The sequence below is a fragment of the Grammomys surdaster genome, unplaced genomic scaffold (assembly GCF_004785775.1).
Source record: "Grammomys surdaster isolate TR1022 unplaced genomic scaffold, NIH_TR_1.0 149, whole genome shotgun sequence".
Lineage (NCBI taxonomy): Eukaryota > Metazoa > Chordata > Mammalia > Rodentia > Muridae > Grammomys > Grammomys surdaster.
Genome location: NW_021604607.1, coordinates 1,618,475 through 1,644,404, shown reverse-complemented (window position 1 = coordinate 1,644,404; position 25,930 = coordinate 1,618,475). Strand labels below are relative to the sequence as shown.

The 25,930-nt window shown below is 40.7% G+C and overlaps 1 protein-coding gene across 2 annotated transcripts in view; it reads right to left on the bottom strand.

Moving 5' to 3' along the window:
• The window catches only part of Gtf2a1l (general transcription factor IIA subunit 1 like), a 52,251-nt gene that overhangs the window by 25,598 nt on the left and 723 nt on the right, over positions 1–25,930 (bottom strand). The window contains exons 2-6 of one of the 2 annotated variants that reach the window (XM_028765158.1): positions 24,000–24,101; positions 23,698–23,818; positions 5,577–5,632; positions 2,737–2,821; positions 402–967 (exon numbers count right to left, since the gene is read on the bottom strand). In XM_028765158.1, the coding sequence (XP_028620991.1) occupies positions 402–967; positions 2,737–2,821; positions 5,577–5,632; positions 23,698–23,818; positions 24,000–24,101 (930 nt within the window). The remainder of the gene's footprint in view (positions 1–401; positions 968–2,736; positions 2,822–5,576; positions 5,633–23,697; positions 23,819–23,999; positions 24,102–25,930) is intronic. The other variant, XM_028765159.1, reaches the window with a different exon arrangement.

Sequence of the window (25,930 nt, the reverse complement as noted above, 5' to 3'; positions counted from 1 at the left end):
GTCCTTAATTTTCCCTGCTGCAGACCACGAACTGTACTGGAGAATAAGTAATCTGTCAGCTAAGCGTGAGGCTTTGGTTTTTATGAAAGACTAACTGAACAAGTAGAGTTAGCTGTAAGAGTTTATGGTTCCAGAGGTGATAGAAAATTGACTTTAAATTTAATATATGATTTTATTAATTCTTTAAGAATTTCATACAATGTATTTTTATTACACTCACCTCCCACTTCTTCCTCCCCTAACTCAAACTGACATTTGGAACTAGCCATGACACCACAAAAAAGAAACAATTTTCTACAGGAAAAACAAAACATACATAATTCTTATTAATCATACATCTCAAAAGAAAAACCTAGAAACTCTAAGCATAGGCCTATAAACCTATGACCACGAAGCCCTACCTTCTCTGACACACGGAGGCTGCTGGGCTCCTCTGTTTTTCTCAGTTGCTTTACAGGGTCACATCCATATATCCTGTCTTTAAGGCTGTGAAGCTGTGTATCAAGCGTGTGGTGGTGGAGACGGCCCGGAGAGCCCGGAGAGAAAGGACCACCATGCAGATTCTGAGTCAGGTTCGCTGAGACACCAAGCATAGGCTCCAGGCTAGACTCTGTTAGAGCAACCTGAGGAGGAAACCCCACACCCAGAAGGCTGGTATACTGAGAGCTTTCCTGTGGCCTCAGCTCACTTCCAGGGAGAACACGCCTATCGCTGGTAGCATTTTCTACATGTTTCCTGTCCACTGGAGCAGAATGCAGAATGGCGGGCTGTTGCAGCACAGCTTCCAGCCTGTGTGATTTCTCAGTTGCTGCTTGAAGAGAGCATGGGTGCAATGTTGGAACTGTGGTCTGTATGACTGAGGGCTGCCCAAGCTGCTGAAGGACTTGCTGAAATGGATGCTGGAGAATTTCTGTTCTCCCAGAAGTCTGTGTCACCATGACTGGTACATTGACTTTGTAAAGGTGACCTTAAAAAGAAAAAAATGAAACAGTAGTACAATTCTCTTTCAATGTATGTGTGTGTGATGTATAAGTGTGAATATAGGTATGTGAGCATGTGTGTGTGTGCATCTGTATGTGTGAGTATGTGTGTGGTGTGTATGTGTGTACCTGTGCATGTGTGCATGTATGTGTGGTGTGTATGTAATATATATGGTGTGTATGTCTGTGTGTGGTATGTATGTAAGTGTGTGTGATATCCACAGGTGTGCTCACAGACACCAGAGAAGGACATTAGTGTATAGTGCTATTTCTCTCTGCTTTATTTCCTTGAGGCAGGAGCTACGCTGGTAGCCAGAAAGTCCCAAGGAGCCTCCTGTCTTTGTCCCATACAGCACTAGCTTTCTTCGTGAGCGATGGAGATTTGAACTCAGGTCCCCAGGTCCTGTGCAATCGCTCTTACCCACTGCAATCTCCCTAGCCCAGTATAAGAAAACTCACATTTCCCCTGGTTGTCTCTAGGAATTTGTATTTTCTGCAATAAATATCCATTACTTTTAAAAAAATATATTTGTTTTTACTTTAAGTCTAGCCTTTCCTCCTGATTTTTAACAGACATGGGTTGGTGACAGGCCACCGTGAGCCTCCAGGAGCTCCAGAAGCTTTATCTGTTGGAAAAATGAATGCTACTAGCACACAATGAAGTTTTACTATGCAGTCACAAAAACTGCATTCCATGTACTTCAGATTTGCATACAAGTTATCCAAAAAGAAGAGTTTACTCTTTTAAGCCTCTTTTCCTTTTCCTTTAAAACAATTCAGAAGAACCCTGTTTCTACCATTTTATTCAATATTTGAACTTCCCAGCCACCAAATAAATCTGCCAATATGTTTTCAAACCAAGAGAAGCTCCCACAAGCCATGTCCTTCCCACTAAGCCATGAACTCTAGAGTAAGAAAGGAGGCAGGGGTTAGTCAGGCTTGAGCAGCAGCACTACAAAAACAGATACACTCTTTCATTGTATATTGCTAAAGTTGAGGCAAAGGGGGCAGCACACTGTCTCAGGTGGAATCCCCAGGAGCCACACAGTAGAGGGAAAAGAACCAACGTACACAAACTGTCCTCCCACTTCTGTAAACATGTTGGGTCACATGCATGTCCCCACCCCCACAGGCACATAAATACATAAACAACTTTAATGTTTTGTTAAATTTTAAGATTGATTTTATATGTATGAGTGCTTGCCTGCATGTATGTATGTGCACCACATGCATGCAGGACTTATTGAAGTCAGAAGAGGGCATCTGATGCCTGGGCGGCTGTGCGCTATCAGATAGATGCTGGGATTTAGACCCATGTCCCTTGGAAGTACAAGTGCTCTTACCACTGAACTATCTCTCCTAATTTAAGTTTTTAAATTAAAAACAGCACAATTTAGCTAGCTAATCTGAATTGCAGACAATCTATGCAAGGTCTCCACTGAGACGGAAAGAGGACTGAGATGGGTGGGGCCCCAGGCCAGGCCCAGCTCGGTGCCTTCCGTGCTGCACTGCTTTCCTAACAAGGGCAGCTACTCTTTATTTTTACCTTAAACATTTAATTAAAGGTTCCTATCACCTCCAGTGTAACATTTATTACAAATCATGAAACTTTTCAGGAAGTGGGGGAGTGGTAAGGAATTGATACAATCAATATACATTAAATATATGTATGAAATTCTCAAAAAGCAAATAATTTTTTTAAATCACATAACTTAATGTCCATGCTAACACCAAAGACCCTTAGAAATGCTCTCACCAGATGCCGTCTGGAGGACCATGCCTGCTGGGACGTGGATCGGATAGCCAGGAAAGGCAAAGTTTGCACCACAGCTGGCAGTGTTCTACACATAAGAAGTGGATATTACAAAATTACTAAAAGGATTAGAATTACATCTTTCACTTACACCATCACAGAGAGTCAAAGCCATGATTCTTGAGAAGACCAAGATCTGACTACACTTAACAATGAAGGCTGTGCTCTCTGACTATACACCATGTTAACATTTGGTTCAAATCATTCCATCAAAAGGAATTCCACTACGGTACTTAGCTATGAGGCCAGTGAATCGTAATGACAAGAATGGATATCATCCTATAACAGGGACTCAACGCACAGCCATGCCTGGACCACTAGTCCTCGAGGGGTCAAATGCAAGAGCCATGACTGTTTACAAGAATCTTTCAGACAGGCCTAAAATCAGCCATAGGCCTAAAATCAGCTATAGGCCTGTCATACATGTATACTAACACCAAGTCTTGGGTCTCTGTGGAAAAACATTGAAACAGATGGCTATAAGCTATTGTAAACAGGCAGCTTTTGTGGAAACTTACCAGCCCGAGTAGTCATAGACCTTGTAAATAGGTAGCCTTGGCAGACAATATCAACTTAGATAAGGACAAGTGAGTCATAGGCAGAGTCATAGTGACCTGTCCCCTGAACCTTCACCCAGCCGATACCCGGTTCTGAAAGATATCTGTATTCCCCCTGAACACCCACACTTCAGTGTCATTCCCTTCCCCACATCCTGCCTTTCTGTTTTTATAACCCCTGTGTGAATGAATTACGATTTGAGAAAAAATAAATAATTAAAAAAAAGAAACTTTCAGACTCTAAATTGATCTTTAGTTGTACTTTAAAGTAGATATAATAATGCATCTATAATGTATAATTTTATATAATTAAACTTAGGGTTTTAAAAACCCACTATATCAAGATAAACATTTCTGTCTATTAGATCTGCAAAAATGGAGATACGTGTGAACTAAGTTCCTGAAAAGGCCAGATTGCTGTCAAAGATTCTGCAAAATGAATGGCTCGTTAGGACTTCATCACTGTGGATGGAGAGTTGAATTGTTACAGACTGAGAGCCAAAATTTTCTTGGTTTTTCCTTATTCCCTGTAACAGCTGTATATCACCTGCCTGCTAACCTATGATCATACCACCTATGTTCTAACATTTTCGGACTGACAGGTGGAGGTGGAACCTATGAAGCCTATAAATTAGGCCACAGCTTCCCCAACCCAGAAGCTATGAATGTCTTCAAACAGCACCCAAAATCTACAACAGAGATGTCACTTTTTTGGCTGTAACCTGCCTGCCTGATGTCCTAGTCATGTATTTACTAAATACATTGACTTGTACCTTTTGTTCTGTGACTTTCAAAAGTCACATAAACATTTCTGTGATAAACACATCACTCGAGGCAGATTGTTCCCACGTTCTTAGCCTATTGTCATTCACATTTGGCTCAAAATAAATTCTTTCCCCTTTGAAACAAGAGCTATACTCTACTTTGATATAAATCACATGCAGTGTTGTTGAGGCTGTCATAGAAGTTGCTTTTCTTGGGCTACTTGTATAAGAGTGCATGCTAACTGGGACAACTCTTTGGGAGGACAGTTTTGCAGAATGCCATAATTTAAAATATGCATGACTCCTGTCTTGGAAATTTAACCTTTAGGAATTGACCTGATTATCTCACAAAGAACAGACATGTGCAAATACAACCAGTTATAATTATACATAAAAAAATGGAAATAATTTAAATGCCCCATCAACAAAATATTGCCTAACTAAACTGTGGCAATCCACTATGGCAGACCTTCATTTGCTTACAGAGAGAGTTCATTATTAGATAAGGAGACAGACTATGGAAAGAAGGGAGGAAACAGGAAGGAGGAAGAAAGTGAAGGAGGAGGAGAATATGATGGCAGAAATGATATAGAACACAATTCTACTGTGTGCCCTGAAAGATAATACAGCATACAGGAAATAAGTGAATACATTTCAAAGAATTACAGTAGTTATCTTTGAAGAGTAGGCTTTTTCACAGTTTGTTACCGAATTTGTTTTTATTTTTTTACAACATAGTATTTCTGTAATCAAGGAAAACAATGTCTCTATAAATCTCAAAGACATAGATGTCTCACTGGTCTCTTGTCAAAGCAAGAGCTATTGTCAAGCAAACCGTCACAGGAATGCAATCTTAATAAAGGCCATTGGCCGACCCACTAAGATTCACATCCCAGAAAGGCAGTCCGTGGGTTAAAACACAGTGTGAAATAGATCGTGGATTATAACCATCAATGCCACAGTAAGGGAAGGAAATGTGAAAAGGAATTGTTCCTCTCTATCTGAAAACTACGCAATTTCTATAAACACATAAAATTTTATTACCTGCCTCCAAGTAATAGAGAGAAAATATAATTCCCCTTCACCGAAGTAAAAACAACAACAACAAAAATTTAGCAAAATATTCCATTTAAACAAAATGAAAAACCATCACTCTACTCTTGAACAAAAGAAAATCAGGAGGAAAGATATATCAAAATTATCTACTTACTGGGCACCAAGTATGTACTATTGGACAGCACACTAAATCCCCACACATTATAATTTCAGGAATGTCCTAACTTTGATGCATAACTTCACTGAGGCTAACAACCGGGAGACTCATTCACTGCAAGGCTCCTGAAGTGTAGGATCCATTGCTGAGCCTCTGATTTCCCACATCTCCTCCCATTCAAGCTGAAGGCCATGTACTACATCTGTGCTCAACTTTCTGCACCCCTCAATGAAGGGACAAGCTACATACCAGGTCTTCTGGCGTAAAACTTTGGAGAGCTCTACCAGCTGGGATCAGCAACGATGCTACACAGAGAACAAGGTGGAACACAGCCATTAAAACTTACCTCTTTACATCGCCACACATAGGTAATTTTATTTTTAATATATATATAGTATTGAAATTAATTTTTATATAATATATTCTGATCACAGCCAATTGTAAAATTTTTTAAATATATTCTCAAGAGGTCATGTTAGACCAAGCTAAATTCTAATGGCTTCATCTGAGAGGAAAAGTGTTGAACTACGTATTTCCTGGCAACTTTAAAGACTTCACAACTAAATTACTTTAAGCTATCAATGTCAACTCTCTCATTAGAATCAAGCAGAGTGTACTTCAGAAATCCATAATGAAACATATAAATTGTCTTTGATAAGTCAAGGAAGCTCTAACACTCCCTGACAACCTTTCACCTGGCAAAGAATGTTATAAGAATATATTAGAGATGATACTATTGATGAAAAGCACATAAGCTGAGACAAACGCTAACCATGAGTAAAGCAAGTGTGGTAAGTGGGTGGAGACGTGGCTTTGTGAGGAAGGGCACTATTACCCTTCCATAAGACCTGACTTCTATTCCTATACCTAGGTCAAATAGCTCTCACCTGTAATTCTGACTCCAGGGGTCACTGGTATCTCTGGCCTCTTGCAGGCACCTGCACTCATATGAGCATACATACTCACATACAGACATAGACACATAATTAAAAATAAAATTTCAAAAAGAAAATGTGGTGTATGTATACAAATGAATTTTAAAAAGAAAGATGGAATTATGGCATTTGCAAGGAACTGCATAGAACTTAAAGTCCTTATATGACACACAAAGCCCACTCAAAATGACAGATAGATCATGACATCTCTCATGGGAAACTAGAATTTAAAGTCTGTGTGACATGTATGTGTGACACTAGATGGGCAGGACTGTGGTGAGGGAGTCAGATGGAGACAGAGGTCAGAGGGGATGGCTGAATTACAACCAAGGACAATGACACACATGAATGAAAATGCCATAATAAATTAAAAGTCATTTTTAACATCAATGTTATTTAGCCTTTTAAAAAAGGCAGGGTATTTTTAGCATGCTTATACAGCCATGTATGTGTTGAGTGTGATGTAAATTATGGCTCTTTTTTCACATAGTAAACCCAGGAGAATTGCTCCAAGGTCTGTTTTTGATGCTAGAATGGCTCCATCACACACAACAAACAGCTCAAAGCTAACCATCCTCTGCACATGAAATACAAGTGAGGTTATGGACTGACGGTTAATGAAGTACACAATTATTTTTATCCTCTACTCATCTGTGGCTTGGCTTATTAGCAGGCATTCTGTTAGAAAAGCCAAGTGACAAACAACTGGAGTGGCAGGAACTCAAAGGTATTGATGCCATAATTAGCTGGAGTGAGCAAAACTGGCGCTGCTCCAGCTTAAGTCTGGGAGGCTACAGAATGTTCTTTGGCATTTGAATCCTAAGGAAAATCAGCAACAAACCTTCTCTCCTAAGTCCGTTGTAAAAACTCTTAAAGGACAATTCTTCGTGTTCAAGGGAATCAAACAAAGTTATAGAGAACACAATTCTTCATAGACTTCAGAATAAAAGCCAGGACTGACAGAACTGTAAAGTTCTATATAGGCCCCACTTAACTTTAATATGAGGTTCACAAGTTCTATGTCATTAAGCTTGGCTGAAAATTTAAAATATTCAGCTTTGTTTCATAACCAAGTAACTTTTCATTAAATATGTATTTTAACTCAAATGAAGTATTATAATTTTAGATTCCATAGATGTATTCCAGGAACATTAAATTCAAAACAATAAATTTTATAATACTAGCAAGAATTCAATTCTACAAGCATAATGTAAAAATGTTCAACATAATAATCTGGGTCAACTATATTAAAATTTATAAGTACCTTTTCTAATCTACAACTAAAATTCTGATAAATTATAGCAGTACTTGACCTCATTTTGAGTTTATACAAATCTTAATATGTGAGCCATATGTCTTAGGGTTACTACTGCTGTGGAAACACCATGACCAAACCAATTTGAGGAGGAAATGGTTTATTTGACTTTACATTTCCACATCAAAGTCCATAACTGAAGGAACTCAGGACAGGAACTCAAGCAGGGCTGGAACGATACAGAGGCCATGAAGGAATACAGCTACAGGATTGTTCCTCATGGCTTACTCAGCCTGCTTTCTTATAGAACCTAGGAGCACCAGTCCAGGGATGGCACCACTCACAATAGGCTGGGTCCTCCCCCACCAAACACTAATTAATAGGATGTTCTATAGGCTTGCCTGGTCTTGCAGAGGCATTTTCTCAATTGAGGCTCCCTGTGACCCTTCTCCAAGTTAATTCTGATTGGTGAATAAAGATATTGATTGACAGCCAATAGCTGAGCAGATGAGACAGAGGTAGGACTGAGGTTTCATGGGCTTGGGGAAGAGAAGGACCATGAGGAGGAAGAAGAATGAAGAGAGGAAGGAGGAGAAGAGGCCATGATTTAAGAGTCAAGAGAATGTTGTTTTACAGGATTGAGGAAGAAGAAGGTGCAGGAGGGAAAAAAGAAGAAGCCACCATGGGTTACTTGAGCTATAAAAAACATGGCCCTGTGGAATGGCCAATTACAGTTAAGAACAGCCCAGATGAAACATAGTAAGTAGTAAGTAATAATTCAGGGATATCAATAGAAAAATAGATTCTAATACCATGGAGGCTAGGCATCTGCCCAGCTCTTGTGCTGATTAAGGCCTGTTGTAAATATAAAGGCTGTGAGTGTGTCTTTCATCCAGGAACTCAATAAACAAAGGCTAGGTAAAAACTCCAGGCTTGGATTCAAGTAATTCATACAACATACCTAAACCTGCTAGGCCATCTGGTCGACCCTTTCTTGATTAAAGCAAACAGAAAAAGCCAGCCAGATGTCTCAGCAGGAAGACATTTGCCACATAACCCTGACTATATGAGCTTGATCAGGAGAACCCATTGACACATAAAGCCAGATTTGTTAGCATGAATCTGTAATCCTACCATTCTTGTAGCAAGATGGGATATGGAGACAAAAAAAATAACAACAACAACAATAATAAATCCAGGAGCTCAGAGGCAAGATAGCCTGAAGTATATAGCATGCCAGAAATAAGAAAATCCTTGCCTCAATAAGGTGGAAGAAAACCAACCTGAAACTTGTCTTCTGGCTTACACACACACACACACACACACACACACACACACACACTATATCCCAATCACATGGATACATTAATAAGTAAAATTTCAAAATGAAACAGTTTATAAATAAAGGACATTTTCTTAAGAAAATAAAGACAACGAGAGCTTGAGAAATGGCTCAATGCTAAAAGTGCACCCCTTCAGCTCAGTTCTGTTACACAGCTCCAGAGGATCAAGCACCCTCTTCTGGCCTCTGTAGGCACCTGCACACATGTGCATATATGCACACAAAGACATACATATATATACAATGAAAAATAAACAACAAATTGTTTAAGGACTATGAAAACTTATAGCTGACATCATAAAAGGGGGACCTACAAGCTTTTCCTCCATGATCTTCCATAGGGTAAGGCCCATCTCTCACCATGTCTATTCAATACCATACCAGACATCTAAGAAAAGAAGAGAAGAGAAAAGAAGAGAAAAGCATACAAACCAGAAATGAAAAAGCAAAATTAGTTCTATCTGCAAATAATATAAACCAACACACAGAAAACAACAAAATCCACAAAAAAAAAAAATGAACAAATGAGTTCTATAAAGTTTTAAATTCAAGTCAATTTTTAAAAGTCAACTGTCATCTATGTGGTGGTGTCGCACGCCTTTGATCCCAGCACTCAGGAGAGAGAGGCAGGAGGATCTCTGAGTAAGAGATCAGCCTGATCTACTAAGCGAATTACAGGACAACCAAGGCTACACAGAGAAACCCTGTCTTGAAAAATCAAAAACCAAAATCAACAACAACAAAAAAGTCAGTTGTGTTTATGAACAAAAACAGCCTACCTAAAAAAGAAATCAAAACATGACAGCATTTTAAAAAGCAAATACTGGGGGCTGGAGAGTTGGCTTAGTGGCTAAGACATCTTATTGCTCTTCCTGAAGACCCAGATTCAATTCGAAGCAACCACATATCAGCTCATACACATCCATAACTCCAGTTCTAGGAGTCTAGTGCCCTTTCCTAAGCTCCTTGGGCACCATCACACATATGGCATTCAGCCATACACATGTAAAACAGACATTTATACAAATAAAAATGTAAAAAAAAAATACTTTTGCACAACTTCAATCAAGAAGGTTAAAGATCTGTACCTCTAATCAAAAAGGGGTTTTTAAGTGAAATTGAAAAGGTTATGAGAGTGGCACATGCCTAAAACTCCTGTACTCAGAGGGCTGAGGCAGGAGGATAACAAGATTGAGGCCATTCTGGGACACACAGTGTATGATTTGAAAAAGCATGTCCCCAGATGCTCATACATTTGAAAACTTGGTTCCCAGGTTGTAGGCTGTGTAGGGAAGTTAGGATGTAAGGCCTTGTTGATGAATCATTGGGGGTGAGCTTTGAGGTTCCAAAAACACTCGTGCCATGCCCATTGGGTTTCTTTCTCTGCCTAGTGGCTGTAGATCAAGATGTGAGGTCTCAGCTGTTTCTTCATTTCACCATCATGAACTCTGACCCTCTGAAACTGTAAGCCAACTTAACATGCTTCTTTCTTAAGTTGCCTTGGTCATGATGTTCTATCACAGCAATAGAAAAGTAACTAGGACTCACAGTGAAAGCCTGTCAAGGAAAAAGGAAGAAGAGAAGGGAGAGATGTGACGTAGAAGGGAAGAAGATGGAGGGAGAGGGACGGATTAATTTAAGCCAATGGTTCCCCATGTTCCTAAAGCGTCAACCCTTTAACACAGTGCTTCATGTTGTGATCCCAAACCATAAAGTTATTTTAATTGATACTTCAAAATTATAATTTTGCTACTATTATGAGTCATAATGTAAATATCTGATATGCAACCCCTGTGAAAGGGCTGTTTGACCTCATCGGGGTCACAACCCACAGATTGAGAATCACTGATTAAACAGACACAAACAAAAGATACTTCTACTTATAAACTCTTTGAAGTAATTGACATTGTTAAAATTGACATACTATCCAAAATAACATACAAATGCTATGCAATCTCTATCAAAATTCTAATGGTACCCTAACAGAAAAAGGGGGGGATCTAAAATTCTCAACCAGAACCTAAGTAAATCTCAATAACCAAGGCAATTCAGAGAAAACTAAATCAAGGCTAGGTCAATGGCTCAGCAGGTAAAAGTCTGCTATGCAAGCATGAGGACTTGGGTTTGGAGCCTCAACACTCACTTGAAAGACAATGCAAATGTGCAAGTGTAAGCCCAGATCTCCTACAGTGAAACAGCAGGCAGAGGCAAGAGACCTTAATCCCCTTAAGGTCATGGGCCAGCTAGCCAGGCAGTCACAGCAGCAATGAATCCTCTACCAAACTAGGCTAAAGGCAAACACCAGCACCTGAGCTTCTCCTCTGACCTTCATACCTTCATACCTGCATGATGATCTGCTCGTGACTGTACAGGCATGTGCACACACACACACAGAGACTAAAGGAAAAGCAAAATCAAAGGCATCACATTTCCAATTTTAAGATTATACTACAAAGCCAGGCACAGAGTGTCTATACCTGTGGGACCATGAAAGAATAGCATAGTTTCTGGTCAAGCACTGGCTAGAGATGGCCAGAGACCTGCAAGGGATGGCGTGCATTTTGCCAGGCTCCTAGACTCCCAGACTGACAGGCCAAAGACCTCCATTGATCTGCGCCTTTCAGTCACATAGGGCAACGCCCCTACCAGCCCCTCCACAGGTAGAAGGCTTGACTACAGGCTACAGAGCCTCAAGAGATCTCCATATAAATGAGATACCTAAAGGCCAGAGGGCATAGCCAATTAAGCATTCCTTCCTAGATCCGCCTCCCTGCAAAATGTATTTAGCAAAATGATCTCAGTCCTGCCCTGAGATCAGAGGGGTACAGCTACATCTACTTTCCTCCATGACAATAAACCTTTAAAGATCATGGACTTCCTCTTGTACTTGGGGCTCCACCATGGGGGAGATGGTCTTCAACTACCAAGCTGCCGCCTTAATCTCCTGCCAGAGAACCTCTCTGCATTCCAGCCACAGAGGCCACCAATTCAAGCAAGCTAGCCAAGCCTGCCATGACCCAGACAAGCGAGTCGCCATGACCAAGTAGCTTCTCTCCTTCGTCCCCCTTGGCTGTGGGTCGGTCCAGCTCGTACCCCCCACCCCCCAGTCTAAACTCTTCCGAGGCTCCCAATGGTGCCTGGTAGCCCAGGAGTCTGAGACCAGTCGATCCCCACATGCCTTCTTGCCCGGGGGTCCCCACCCAAGAGCTCTGGTCCCCACCTAAGAGCTCTGGTCCCCACCCAAGAGCTCTGCCCCCGCAGGGTCTCAGGCTGAGATCTCCCCATGCCCAGGGAGAGTCCTGTGGATTCTCATAGCCTGACGTCTGCCCAGCTCCGCATGGAGGGAACTCAGTCAAATTCTCACACTTCTGCTCCCTGAGCCGCAGTTCCAGCCATCTGGGGAACAGTCACGCAGGATCCACTACTCAGCCCAACAGGACCCACACCCATCCACAAGCAATAGACCCACAACTGATGGAGGATGTGGACAAAACCATCTTCAAGAGTACCCCTGCTGGCATCCATGAAGGACCACTCCACAAAACTCAAAGACAGTAACTCCCAGACTAGTTCAAACAAAAGACTAGCCCCTTCCCCCCCTTCTCTCCACATGTTCCTGGCCAGCTTCTCTCCTTTGCCTCTTAGCTACAGTCTAACTCCGGCCTAGTTCAAAAGACTAGGCCTCTCTCTGTCCACCCACTTCTTTGTCTAGCTACAGTCTCCAGCTCAATGGAAAGATGACAGCACCCCCTAGCCTCCACCCTCTGCCCATCCCCCAGCCCCACAGAGAGGGCTCCTTCACAGCTAACAGGCCACAGTGCCTGCCATGACCGTTATTCTAAGACTCTTTCCCTTGGGTGAGACATTCCCTTTCCTTTTGAGACAGTTTTCTTTCTGAGAACCCCAGGCCAGGCCTGGACAGACTGTTCTCTTTCTCTCAAGAGCACCAGGTCCAAGCTATAGTCCCCCAAGGGTCAGCCTTTCTCAAGCCACCTGCTAGTGCAGGCTTCTCCCCCTCATCCTCTGTAATTTGTGGCCAGCTGCAGCCACTTAGTTCACAGGTTTGCCTGAAGCAGTGGGTCTGGGACCCTGCTTGCTCCCTTCATCCCTGTGTTCCTTAGATCCTCATTCTAGGACTCCTTCCCTTGGGTGAGACATTCCTTTTCCTTTTGAGACAGCTTCTTTCTCGTAGCTAAGAACTCCAGGATGGAAGAACTGCTCTCAAGAGCTGCCAGCTCCAACCCAGCTTCCATATGTCTCCCCCCATGGGTCAAGTCTTTTCCACAGCCTTCACTCCTTCTGGCTCTGACTGTCCTATCAAGCCTCTGTGCTTCTTCCTTTAAGCTTTTCTTCAAGGTTGGCCTTTCTTCTCCTTCTCTATATTTAGGATTTACCGGCTAAGAAAAACAAATGGGAAATACTAGAGACCTTTCTGCGAGCACCCAGACACTATGTGGCAGAACAGCCACCACATGGCAGAGCAGGCCCCTCCCCCACTGCTTCTAAACCCACCAAGGACAACAGAGAAGCGCACCTGAGACCCTTAACCCAAGTTTTTAATGCTTTTTCTACCCATAGCCCATATTCAGGAAACTGAGACAGAGAAAATTGTTTAAAAGCGGAATTTTTTTAAAATGGAGTCCAAGACCAGCCTAAGCCCTGTATAGGAATATTTTTTAAAAAATACTATTACAACGCTATAGGAACTGAAACACTATGCTACTGACATAAAAACATACAGGCGAAGGACTGAGGAGATAACCACGTAAAAGCCAGGTGCTCCCGTCTTTTAATCCCAGCAGTGATAGGACTGAGAAGGTAGATCCCTGAGGCTTACTTGCTAGTTACCACAGACCAATCAGGCATGCTCTAGGACAGTGAGAGGCCCCATCTCAAAACACTAGAAGTTATCCTCTAGTCTCCTCATGTATGTATATGCACAGCACACCCACATAACTACAGAGAGAGAGAAGAGAGAAAGAGACCATAAACTTGTTAACGGTAATATTTAAATTGGTGGCACCAGATCTGGCTTGTTGTTATGGGCTGCCATGTTCCCTACTAGGCAAGGCCTGAGGCCACGAGTGGCAACGTGTTCTCGCCATTGCTAGGCTCAGACCACCAGCTCAGGCAGGCCAGGAGCACCTGTCCTGGCACCCATGAGATACCAGTGTGGGAGACGGCTCTGCCAATCCACCATGTGGTCTCCACAATGCTTGGCTGAGCCCAGACCATCCCATCATTGATGCGGTGCCTGGTAGAAATGAGACTCTAAAACTTAATGATTATCCAAAGGCTTTATATATTTAAAAATGCTCAATTAACAATTTTCCCATACAATTAGAGTTGTTTCTCAATATCTAATCTTATGAAATAAATCCTTATCCAGGACCATCTGAACATGTGTGTGGTTCTCCATGGCTCCTACATCTCTCCCCTTCCCCAGCTCCTCCTCTTCCTTCTCCTCTTTTCTCCTTCCAACTCCCCACTCTGCCTACCTCTCATACAGCCCAATCACTGAGCTTTATACAAATGTAGTGGGAAGATATCCCACTACATAAACTTCTCACACATGTATGATCAATTAATTCTCAACAAGACACTAAAAGGGACAATGGAAAGAATTGTCTTCTCAAAACTGGTGTTAGATTTTTCAAAATCTTGATTTGCTAACCTGCAGTTTAAAAAATTATTTCCTTTTTCCTTCATCTGTACTTAGGGAGCTACATACCACCCCACCTCCTACTCTACAGCAATGCCTGAGTCCCAGGAGACCTTCTCTAACCAGAGACATAGGTGAGACTTCCCCCCACACACACACACCTCAATACCCTCACCTGCTGGGAACCCACAGAGCCTAGCAGATATGGCTTGTGTCCTGCCTTGTCAGAGCTCCATCTCCTTTCTTATCTGCACCTATGCTCTGGGACACACAGGTTCACCTGCCTCCTGGGAGGCCTGCTCCAACTTAGGACACCTAGGCCTATCAACACCAGAAACAACCAGATGGTGAAAGGCAAGCCTAAGAACATAACCAACAGAAGCCAGTGAAACATGGTACCTTCAAAATCCAGTTCTCCTTCTATAGCAAGCCCTGGATATCCTAACACACCTGAAGAGCAAAACTGACTTTAAATCCTACTCATAAAGATGATAGAGGCATTTAAAGAGGATATAAATAATTCCCTTAAACAAATATAGGAGAACAGGTAGGAGCCCTTAAAGAAAGAAAGAAATCCCTTAAAGAAATACAGGACAATATAATCAAACAGGAGAAGGAAATGAATGAAACCATCCAACACCTAAAAACAACAATAGAAGCAATAAAGAAAACACAAATGGAGGCAACCCTGGAGATGGAAAACCTACAAAAGAGAACAGGAACTACAGATGCAAGCATCACCAAGAGATTACAAGAAATGGAAGAGAAAACCTCAGGCATAGAAGATGCCATAGAAGAAACTGATACATCCGTCAAAGAAAACATCAAATTTATAAAGTTCCTAACTCAAAACATCCAGGAAATTTGGGACACAATGAAAAGACCATATCTAAGAATGATAAGAATATAAGAGAGTGGAGATTCCCAGTTCAAAGGGCCAGAAAACATCTTCAACAAAATCATAGAAGAAAACTTCCCCAACCTAAAAAAAAGAGACAGCTATAATATAAAAGACAACTACAGAACACCAAATAGATTGGACCAGAAAAGAAAATCCTCCCAATAAATGTACAGAACAAAGGAAGAATACTAAAAGCTGCAAGGGGAAAAAGCCAAGTAACTTATAAAGGCAGACCTATCAGAATTACATCTGACTTCTCAACAGAGACTCTAGGAGCCAGAAGATCCTGGACAGTTGTCTTGCAGATCCTAAGAGACCACAAATGCCAGCCCAGACTACTATATCCAGCAAAACTCAATCACCATAGATGGAGAAACCAAGATGTTCCATGACAACACCAAGTTTAAACAATATCTTTCTACTAATCTAGCCCTACAAAGGAAGGAAAACAAGAATAACAATACTCAAGGAAAGATAAAAAATTAATCATCTCACAGCAAACACAAAGAAGAGAATCACACACAGTACCACCTTAAACAACAAAATAACAGGAACTAACAATCATTGGTCGTTAATATCTCTCAACATCAGTGGGCTCAGTTCACCAATAAAACAATACAGGCTAATATACTGGATATGTAAACAGGACTCATCATTCTACTGCATACAAGAAACACACCTCAGCAACAAAGACAAACACTACTTCAGAGTCAAGGGCTGGAAAAAGGTTTTCCATACAAATGGATAATAGAATATACTTTCAACCAAAAGTAATCAAAAGAGATAGGGAAGGATACTTCATACTCAAAGGAAAAATACACCAACCTGACATCACAATTCTGAACATCTATGCCCCAAATTCAAGGGCACCCACATTCATAAAAGAAACTTTACTAAAGCTTAAGACACACACTGAACCACACACAATAATAGTGGGAGACTTCAACACCCCACTCTCACTAATGAACAGGTCATCAAAGCAGAAACTAAACAGAGACACAGTGAAACTAACAGAAGTTATGAACCAAATGGATTTAACAGATAGCTACAAAACCTTCTACTCCAAAACAAAAGAATATACCTTCTTATCAGTACTGTATGATCCTTTTCCAAATTTATCATATACAATCAGTCACAAAACAAGCCTCACAGATACAAGAAGATTGAAATAACCCCTTGCATCCTATAAGATCACCACATTAAGGCTAGATTTTAACAACAACAGAAAGCTCACATATTCGTGGAAACTGAAAAACTCTTTAATCAATGATCACTTAGTCAGAGAAGAAATAAAAAAGAAATTAAAGACTTTTTAGAATTCAATGAAAATGAAGGCATACCCAAACTTATGGGACACAATAAAAGCAGTGCTAAGAGGAAAATTCATAGCACTAAGTGCCTTCATAAAGAAATTAGAGAGGTCTCACACTACAACTTAACAGCAAACCTGAATACCCTAGAACAAAAAGAAGCAAACACATCTAAGAGGAGTAGATGTCAGGAAATAGCCAAAATCAATCAATTAGAAACAAAGAGAACAATATAAGGAATCAGAAAAACCAAGAACTAGTTCTTTAAGAAAATCAACAAGACAGACAAACCCTTAGCCAAACTAACTAAAAGGCACAGAGACAGTATCCAAATTAGCAAAATCAGAAATGAAAAGGGAGACATAACAACAAAAACTGAAGGAATTTTAAAAAAAAATCACTAGGCCTTACTTCTAAAGCCTATAACAAAACTGAAAAATCTAAATGAAATGGATGATTTTCTAGACAGATACCACATACCAAAGTTAAACTAAAATCAGGTAAACCACTTAAACAGTCCCAAAACCCCTAAGGAAATAGAAGCAGTCATTAAAAACCTCCCACCCAACCCCTAAAAAAGCCCAAGGCCAGATGATTTTAGTGCAAATTTCAACCAGATTTTCAAAAAGACCTAATACCACTACCTCAAACTATTCCACAAAATAGAAACAGAAAAATACACTACCTGATTCATTCTATGAGGCCACAGTCACCCTGATACCTAAACCACACAAAGACGCAACAAATAAAGAGAGACCAATTTTACTTATGTACATCGATGCAAAAATATTCAATGAAAATTCTCTCAAACTAAATTCAAGAACACATCAAAAGCATCATTCACCACAATCAAGAAGGCTTCATCCCAGGAATGTGGGAATGGTTCAATGTATGAAAATCCATCAAAGTAATCCACTATATAAACAAACTAAAAAAAGTCATATGATCATCTCATTAGATGCTGAAAAGGCCTCTGACAAAATCCAACACCCCTTCATGTTAAAATTCTTGGAGAGATCAGAAATTCATGGCACATACTTAATCATAATATAAAACAATATACAGCAAACCAATAGCTGACACCAAATTAAATGGAGAGAATCTTGAAGCAATCCCACTAAAGTAAAGGACAATACTGCCCACTCTCTCCCTATCTACTCAATATAGTGCTTAAAGTTCTGGCTAGAGCAATAGGACAATGAAAGAAGATCAAGGGGATCCAGCTTGGAAAGAAAGAAGTCAAGGTATCACTACTCACAGATAATAATATGCTAGTATAAATAAGTAACACCCAAAATTCTACCAGAGAACTCCTACAGCTAATAAACAACTTCAGCAAAGTGGCTGGATATAAAACTACCTCAAAGAAATCAGTAGCCCTCCATTATACAAATGAAAAACAGGCTCAGAAAGTTATTAGGGAGGCAACACCCTTCACAATAGCCACAAATAATATAAAATATCTTAGTGTGACTCTAACTAAGCAAGTGAAAGATCTGTATGACAAGAACTCAAAGTCCCTGAAGAAAAAAACTGAAGAAGATATCAGAAGATGAAAAGATCTCCCATGCTCATGGATCAGTAGGATTTACATAGTGAAAATGGCCATCTTACCAAAAGCAATATACGGACTTAATGCAATCCCCATCAAAATGACAACACATTTTGTTTTACAGATTTTGAAAGAGCAATTCTCAACTTCATATGGAAAAACAAAAAAAAAAGGATCAAAGAACTTCTGGGGGAATCACCATCCCTGACCTGAAGCTGTACTACAGAGCAATAGTGGTAAAACACCAGATGGTGTTGGTACAGAAACATATAGGTTTAATCAATGGAATAGACTCAAAGACCCAGAAATAAAGCCATAAGCCTATGGACACTTGATTTTTGACAAAGAAGCAAAATTCATACAGTGGATAAAAGACAACATCTTCAACAAATGGTGCTGGTTCAACTGGAGGTCAGCATGTAAAAGAATGCAAATAGATCCATATTTATCTTCCTTATTTAACTTCTTGTCATACAAAGCTCAAGTCCAAGTAGATCTAGGACTTCAGCATAAAACTAGATACACTAAATCTAATAGAAGAGAAAATGGGAAATATTCCTGAACACATTGGCACAAGAAAAAATTTCCTGAACACCAATGGCTCAGGCTCTAAGATCAACAATTGATAAGTGGGACCTCATGAAACTGAAAAGCTTCTGTAAGGCAAAGGACACTGTTACTAGGACAAAATGGCAGCCTATATATTGGGAAAAGATTTTCACCAACCCTATATCTGACAAAAAGCAAATATCCAAAATATATAAAGAACTCAAGAAGTTAAGACACTAAAACACCAAATAACGCAATTTTTAAAATGGGCTACAGAGCTAAACAGAGAATTCTTAATAAAGGAATCTTGAATGGCTGAGAAGCACTTAAAGAAATGTTCAACATCCTTTATCATCAGGGAAATGCAAATCAAAACAACCCTGAGATTCCACCTTACACCAGTCAGAATGGCAAAGTTCAAAAACTGAAGCAACAGGACATGTGCAGAGGGTATTGAGAAATGGGAACACTTTTCCATTGCTGATGGAATTGCAAACTTGTACAACCACCCTGGAAATCAATCTGGCAGTTTCTCAGAAAATGGACATAGTTCTACCTAAAGATCCAGCTATGCCACTCCTGCCCATATAACCAAAAGATGCTCCACCATACCACAAGGACACGTGTTCCACTAAGTTCATAGCAGCCTTATTTGCACATATGCAGCAGAGGACTGCCTTGTCTGGCCTCAGTGGGAGAGGATGCACCTAATCTTGCAGAGATTTGATGCACTGGGAGTGGGGGAATACTCAGGGGAGCCACACTCTCAGAGGCAAAGGGAGGCATGGGGGAGTAACCCTGGGAGGAAAGACTGGGAGGGGGCAGTATTTGGGGTAAATATATAAATTTTAGAAAAATAGTTAGAAACAAAATAAATAAATGAATAAATAGATATTTCTTTTATGACATATTATTACACCTTACATGCTTAGTCAGTACACATTCTGAAGTCTAGACATGAAATGTACAACATGGGGGCCCTTCTTAATATTGCGTCATGCTTGAGAGTTTTGCTATCAATGTAGATTTGAGATTCTTGCCACACTTTTTAAAAAAAATAGGATAACTCTAAAATGAGATGCTAATTTACGTAACCTATGTCAATGGTCCATGTATATCATAACATCATGCTACCCACTTTAAAGATATACAGTAAAATTTAAGTTAAAAAATAGGTCTGGGGGCCAGAGAGGTGGCCTAGCAGACAATGGTGCTTACGTTATTGTGCAGGTCTGGCAACCTGAGTTTGATAACCAGAACCCATGTGAGTGTAGTTTATCTACAGAACAGACTCCATAAAGTTGTCCTCAAACCCACATGCATGAGCAAGTATACCTATATGCGCGCGCGCACACACACACACACACACCCCACCACCACCACACCAACAACAGGGACAATAATAAGTTTGTAAGTAGTTGCCACACCTGCCAGCTTCTATGTGGATTCTGAGGATCTACACACCAGTCCTCAGCATATGGAGGGCACTCAGCCATGGAGCCACCCTCCCAGCCCAAAATCCATACTTAAAAACTAAAAAACAAGTGTTGAAAACTGGTAACACAGAATATTCCTAAGAAATGAGTAATATAGCCAAAAAAAATTATAACAAAGCAAACAAGCTTGGAAAATAGAACTGACGAATATAAATGACATATTCAATTGTAGATTTTTGTTTCAGCTTGTTATCAGAAGAAATAAAAAGACTGTAGCAGTTTAAGTTATTTTAATCAGGCTTTTTAAAGCATACCATGAGAAGATACAATTAAGAAGTACTTCAATTTTATGAGGCTATTTATTTTGAGCCTTTTATTGAAGGGTACCCAGAATGAAGACAGATAAGAACAGGATCTGCAGTTCACTTTTCTTCCTAAGCCTCTTCATTGTAAATTTCAAGGAACAGAATAAGAAAAGCTGTCTTATTGTAAATGTAATTATTTCCATTATTCTAACTTCTAAGACAGAATCAAAACTAAGGTGCTGAGTGAAATCTAGCTCAATCTAGCCTTTGCCAGATTGCTTTGCAATTTAAATCACTGATAGTATTACCATCTTCCGGGCAAAATGTAGTATTGCAGTTGTGAATGACAAGAAAAATGACAGGTTTTTAACCGTGCTTTGGATTACAGACATTCAAATGCTTCCCTCCCCCTTATGCATCACACCCTCCCACCAACCACAGCTACAAGAACCTTCCTTTGGGGTTATTCAACTGAGAACCAGGGGCTCCATAGCCATGCATAGTAGCTCATTCCTGTAATGTCAGCTCTCAGAAGCTGAGGTAGAGGATAACCGAGTTCGAGGCCAGCCTGGATGATGATAGTGAATTCTAGGATAAGTTCCTGCCTCAAAGGAAAAAAAAAATTATTGAGATTTGCAACAGTACTAATGGTCAGCCTCTCAGATTCACAATAAGACTCCCATGACTCTGTGTGTGTGTGTGTGTGTGTGTGTGTGTGTGTGTGTGTGTGTGTACGCGCATCCACGTGTGCACGCACATGCTGTATGCTCATGTTTGTTATATGTGTACAGTATATACATGTTATGTGTGCAGTATATGCATGTGTGTAAGGTATACAGACATGTATGACAGAGGGTGTATGTGTGTGCATTTTATGTACATATGATGCACATCTGGAGTATGTGCATGTATGTGGTGGGAGTGTGGTATATGCACGTGTGTGGTATAAGTGTGTGATATATATTCATGAGGTATATGCGTGTGTGGTTGTTATTTGTGTGATATGTATATATATATACACACACACATATGGTAAGTGTGCTGTATATGCACATGTGTGTGTCTACTTGCACAGGCTACAGGAGAACATCCTGTGTCCTACTCTATCCTCTCTGCCTTTTGCCTTTGGAAACATAGTCTCTGATTGAACCTGCAGCTAGGCTGGAGGCCAGCAAGCCCCAACAATACTTCTCTCCCTACCCCTCACAGCCCCAGGGTTAAACGATGCTCAAAAGAACACACACAGATCTTTACATGGGTGCTAGGATTGAAACTCAGGCCCTCATGCTCACACAGCAAACGTGCTCACTGAGCCGTCTCTCCCATCCTCCTAGGACTGACCCTTATAGTGCAATATCATAATTTTAAGTTTAGCAAGAGATTTTATGCTTGGTAATTCAATATTAATTTGCAAATTTACTTCATTTCATAATTGCTGCCACACTTCAGCTATTTTTTAATGGAAGGGGTGGGGCAAAAAGAATCTAGCTGAAGCCTCTTGCCTGCTAAGAATCAAGAAAGCCAGCACAGGCACTGGAGATAGATGGCTCAGAGCCTAAAGGTTGCCCTTCAGAGAACCCATGCTCAGCCAGGCAGTGGTGGCGCACGCCTTTAATCCCAGCACTTGGGAGGCAGAGACAGACGAATTTCTAAGTTCAAGGCCAGCCTGGTCTACAGAGTGAGTTCCAGGACAGCCAGAGCTACACAAAGAAACCCTGTCTCGAAAAACCAAAAAAAGAAAAAAGAGAACCCATGTTCCTTTCCCAGCACCTACATGGTGGCTCACAACCATCTGTAATTCCAGTTCCAGGAGACCCATTGCTCTCTTATGACCTCCACTGGTACCATACATATAATACACATGCTACACAGACATGCAGGCAGGCAAAACACCCATGCACATGAAATAAAATAATAATTTTTTAAAATTCTAGAAAAATTAACATTTCCTGTGAAGGTTGCCAGCCCTGGGATAACAGTTCTTTTAAAGCAATGTACTTTTGTTAAAATAGCAACAACCCAAAGTTACAACCTGAACACGTGTGACCTTAGATGGGACCTTACTCCTTTTCCAAGACATTTTCTGGAAACCTCAAACAAGACTATTGACTCTGTTTACAGAGAAAGATCTCCCACCTTCTGTATCCTTATTTTAGAATGTCACTGTATCAACTGGAATCCTGTCAGGGACCCCTTAGGAAGCACCTGTAACCTCATCTAAGTACTTAGCAATGCTTCAAAGATAAAAGCCTCAAACCCACCAAAACCTTGTGTGTTCCTGCTACAGAGAAGGCAAAGGGCAGCTCTTGGAGACGCCCATCCCACACTGTCTCTCAGGCATCTTAACATCTATTAAGAAATGCTGCGGCACGGGGCCAGGGTCTTCAGGCTAAGTAGGCTTTGGGCACCACCATCAGGCTAAGATGATAGCCTGAAGCCCCTGAAACAGCCCAAGAAGTAGGTCAAGGTGGGAAAAAGAATGCTCTCAGGAGGAGAAAAGGGGGAACAAAAGGAAAGAGAAATTAACAGCAAAGGCAACAGGGAAGGGCTCTGCCCTGGGAGGCATTCGGAAGACAGGCCAAGCCTCGGCCACACCTGGGATAAGGGAGGTGACCTTCTCCATTCCCTTTGCCCAGCTAACACATCTTGCTACTTATTACTGTCTTGGGGCCTACTGAACATTGAAATACATTTTGGTAAAATAAATAAATGAGTAAATAATAAATAAATATCATAAAATAAATCCAGTCTCAGATTCTGACAGAACCTATTGTTTCGTCTTTGTTCTGAATTGTCACCTTGAATTAAACTCTCTTAAAAGGTTATGTATATTTACATATATGTGTGTAAACACATAGTGTTTTAATAAACTCAAGCTCTGCCTCCCTCAGAAATTCTTTTCTGCACTGAAGCCAAGGATTCCATTTTGCCTGAGTTGAGGTCCCTAACAGGTCCTCGGCCTGCAGTAGGTATTGCTGTGGAGCCGTGTCTGTTCTATCCCACTGACAAACATGTTCTTTTCACTGTGGCTGACATGATTTTCATAAAAATTTTCCCAAACATACAAAGAATAATGTAATTATTACTGACAATGTAATCCAAATACTACTAATTCTGTCCAACCTGTTGACTGCAGCGTTGGTGGTAATCCATGTGGCAGCTGGAGGGTGAAGAGCGGCGCCTGGACACTATTCCTGAAGAAGTCCTCTGTCGCTTTAGATTGTAAAACTTTGGTTTCCCAGAGCTGCAAGAGAAAAGAAAAAACACTTTCATATTTTTGTTTCTTTAAAAACAATCGCTAAGATTATACACTGGTTATTTTTTCTTAAGTGTTTACACTTTCAGTGGCTAACACAGTTGAAGGAGGGAAGTGTTTAACTTCTCAGGCTGTGAAGATGAAACACGATGGTCCTGTGAACACAAACCTTCTTCAGGTCTTTCAACACCTGCTCCTCGATGCCTTCCTCAGCAAACAGGTCCCGCACGCCCTCGATTACATCTTCAATTACAGATCGGTAGAGTTTGGGCTACATGAAAGCAATTGTTAAAGGTTTTAATTCTCAGGTAGAATGCTTTTGCCTTAAAAGACATGCAGATGCACTTTCTAATCCTCAGTTTAAAAAAAAAAAAAACTACCACCAGGTCATTAAGCACACCCTGCCCCCAGTGCAGTTGTTGCTCCTTATAAATTCTGTTAGCTGCCTGGAATCTCTCTGAGGCCCCTATGCACAAGGCTGAACACAGGACGACAAGGAAACCTGGGGTGGTCTTGAGATGTAGGGTGTGCATGTGCTTATACATCTTGGCTCTTGGGTATTTGTTTCTCTTTGAATGGGAAATTGAAAGCAGCTGGAAATAAGCCCGCTTTCAAGCTACCATTTTCTCAAAGTAGTCACTATTAGTGAACTACCACAGATATATAAATAAGCCTCAGACTTTAAAAGTGGGACTATCAAAGCCTGCCCTGCTTCAAAAGTAGACTTGGAGAGAGGGCAGTTGAGAGTATGGTCAAGCAAAAGCACAAACGCATCCCTGATTCCAGATGAGTTTCCTGGTTTCCTGCAAGTCATTAATAACTGCATGAACAAGCCCAAGATGGACAAACCAAGCCATGAAACAAAACTAGCCAGAATCTACCCAGAGTCATCTATTGTGCCTTTCTGCTGTGTGTGTGTGTGTGTGTGTGTGTGTGTGTGTGTGTGTGTGTAAGAGAGAGAGAGAGAGAGAGAGAGAGAGAGAGAGAGAGAGAGAGAGATCCAGCCAAAGACCACAGATAACATTTAGTAAAACAGGACTCCAGTTGTGTTTACAATTGTTTAACCCAGCCCCATGAAAACCGAGGCTTTCTTGGACTATTTTTTTCATGCTTGCCACAAAAATACCCTCACTCCAGGAACAGCTCATTTTAAACTAATCCTCCTAGAGATCCAGAGTGAGCCTGTGAATAGGCCAATCAGTAACATTTAGATGTTGTTCACCCATTAAGACTAAGTGCCCCTCGATGAGCTGCTCTTCTCAGTCTACACTGAGAAAGGCTTCCAAAGACGATCACACTTAAGAGCTGCAGGGAAAACCTCTAGGGCTAAAAACATCTTTTAAGATCGGCCTTGGAATATAACAGCAGCAGTCCAAAAGAAGCCAATAAAATACAATTTTTCAAAAGCAAAATAAGTATTGAACATATTCTCTCTTGTGGGACTGCCATTAAACTTTATATTGCTTTCTCTGTGATATGTTTATTAAAACTATATTCTGAACTTCCATCTTACCTCTATCTCAAAAAAAAAAAATCTCATTGGCAATAGCAATCAGGCAAACTGTTTTTGTGGAAAGGTTATATTTGGGCTTCTTACACTTCTTAAAACATAAAATGAACATACATGAGTATGTCTCTAAAAATGGAACCGTTTATGCTGCATAGATACACACGAATTTTTACAGACACAAACCTATCTTGGCTGCCCATTGTCTTCCTGGAAATGTGCATCTGTTGATACTGGTTTTGCCTTCAACTCGGGATTTTTAATTTGATGGCTCTACCAAGTGCCGTTTTGCCTGTGAATTCTCACTGTGTGGGTTAGCTGTCCTTATGACAATGTTAGTGGGTTTCCTATTTAACCATTAAGATGTTAAAGGACACGGAACAGCAAGATTATAAGGCAACAACCCAAACCACATCGCCTCTCATACCAGGTTAGGAAATAATACAGCATGAACCAGCTATGTCCCAATAAAGAACGAGGATTAGAGCTGGAGGCTGCTCTTCAGAAGACTGACGTAGGAAGATCCTGAGGCCAAGCTAGGGTTACTTTACATGACCTTGCCAAGAAGGAGGAGGGGAAAAGGAGGGAGGGAG